This window comes from Dipodomys ordii, unplaced genomic scaffold, assembly GCF_000151885.1.
Source record: "Dipodomys ordii isolate 6190 unplaced genomic scaffold, Dord_2.0 Scaffold24, whole genome shotgun sequence".
NCBI lineage: Eukaryota > Metazoa > Chordata > Mammalia > Rodentia > Heteromyidae > Dipodomys > Dipodomys ordii.
In genome coordinates this window covers 5,195,886-5,197,463 of record NW_012267240.1, presented here as the reverse complement: position 1 = coordinate 5,197,463, position 1,578 = coordinate 5,195,886, and the positions used below count along the sequence as shown (strand labels likewise).

The window sequence follows — 1,578 nt, the reverse complement described above, 5'->3', positions numbered from 1 at the left end:
TTTACATGCCCAGAAAGGACATATCCTGAGACTTGTTGCATTTAACCACATGTCTGAACAAGGAAAATGTGGGGCACACAGGCAGCAAAGTTGGCCTGAGAGGAAGTTGAGTGGGCAGAGCCTGATTTGTTTATGTCCAGTGCTTATACAGCTCCTGGAAGCTTAGGGGCATGGTTGGGTGTGACCTTTACAGTGATTGGTTGGTTCCATTTTCTCCCTTCCCATGCAGTCTTTTGCTTTAAAAGGGCTTGCATTGTGGTAATAAATGAGTTCTTGCTTGACTTGACTCCCTGCTGCCTCTGATTGTCTCCTGGGCTAAGGGAGGCTGGGGAACTGGTGAGCTGCCACACTTAACCTTTCCTGGGAACTGTCCATGTTTTGTGGGATGGACGAAGACCTGACAGGAAAATGTCACTTGCCTAAAATAATTGAGCTATTGTCCAAAGTGATCAATGAAAGCAAGTAGTTCCAGTGCGGTGTTTTCTCAAGGAGAGATATCTTCTTTTAAATGCAGCTGAAATGTCCATGATCTTTCCATATTCCTTCATTTAATAATTAATTGATCAATTTTGTGTTGTTAGTGAACAGCGCATCCAGGACACTGTCTTTCTAGGTAGTGGTTCACCCCTTGAACCATGTCTTTAGCCCTCACTGCTTCAAATGGAGTATACAGTTTGAGAGAATGTAGTGAAAGTAGTGGTTGTGGCTCAGGAGTCCAATCAACCTATGTGTGTAATTATCCTTGCTCAGCTACAGAATCGGTTTTGCAAGTTTACTCTTCTTGTCTCTCTTTACTCACCTAGAACATTTGTGTCTTGGACAGGTTCAGTAGACTCTGAGTAGTATATTCCCAAGGTGACGACTAGTGCTAAACCACTGATGGGATGAACACCCTCCAGGTCCATCCCTATGTCTGATTGAGGGGTAGAGGGCCTACTCCTGATGTTGGACACAGAGCCATGAGCCTGCAGGCAGGGACCAAGTTGTTTAGAGAACAGGGGCCCCAGTTTTTGTGGGTGACAGCAACAGTGCTGGCTTCCTTGCCAGTAGGAAGGGGGCAGGCTATCCTCTTCAGGTCCCATGGGAGGAGCCCGGGTTCCCTGAACCAGGCTGGGAGACAGTGATAGGTATGGAGACACTATGGCTCTGGTATGTGCACATGTTGTGTACTGGCCGTTCAAAGTGGATGAAGAGATCAGTGTGCTCTGCTGAGTGAGAGTCAAAGTGCTGTGGCCTAGCATGTCCCATTCCCAAATCCTGGAATAGGAGGCAGCTGAGGTGGAGATGTGGCTGTGTGCAGCCTGCCCTGCCCACGTGGTTGTGGTAGAATATTGGCACAGGTGTGCACTCCCCATGAGTGGGTGGAAAGAGGTCACTGAGTGTGATGGCAGTGGCCACGCTGAAGTGAAGACTGGATCCTGGAGTTTGAGATGTTTAAGGCACTTGTTGTTATATAAGTGGCATTGCTCTCCACAGGAAGAAAGAGCTGCCACGAGTTTGCAGCTCCAAGGATATATGGATTGCAGAAATCATCTGGAAAAAGCAAGACTGATTTTAAAACTCTTGAGATGGAAGGAA

General features: G+C 47.3%; 1 protein-coding gene across 1 annotated transcript in view; it reads right to left on the bottom strand.

The window, feature by feature from the left end:
* Nucleotides 1-1,241, bottom strand: part of LOC105984412 (uncharacterized protein C2orf78-like) — a 31,073-nt gene extending 29,832 nt beyond the window's left edge. The window contains exon 1 of the mRNA XM_013014586.1: nucleotides 800-1,241. Within this exon, the coding sequence (XP_012870040.1) occupies nucleotides 800-1,241 (442 nt within the window). The remainder of the gene's footprint in view (nucleotides 1-799) is intronic.
* Between the last annotated feature and the right edge of the window lie 337 nt (nucleotides 1,242-1,578).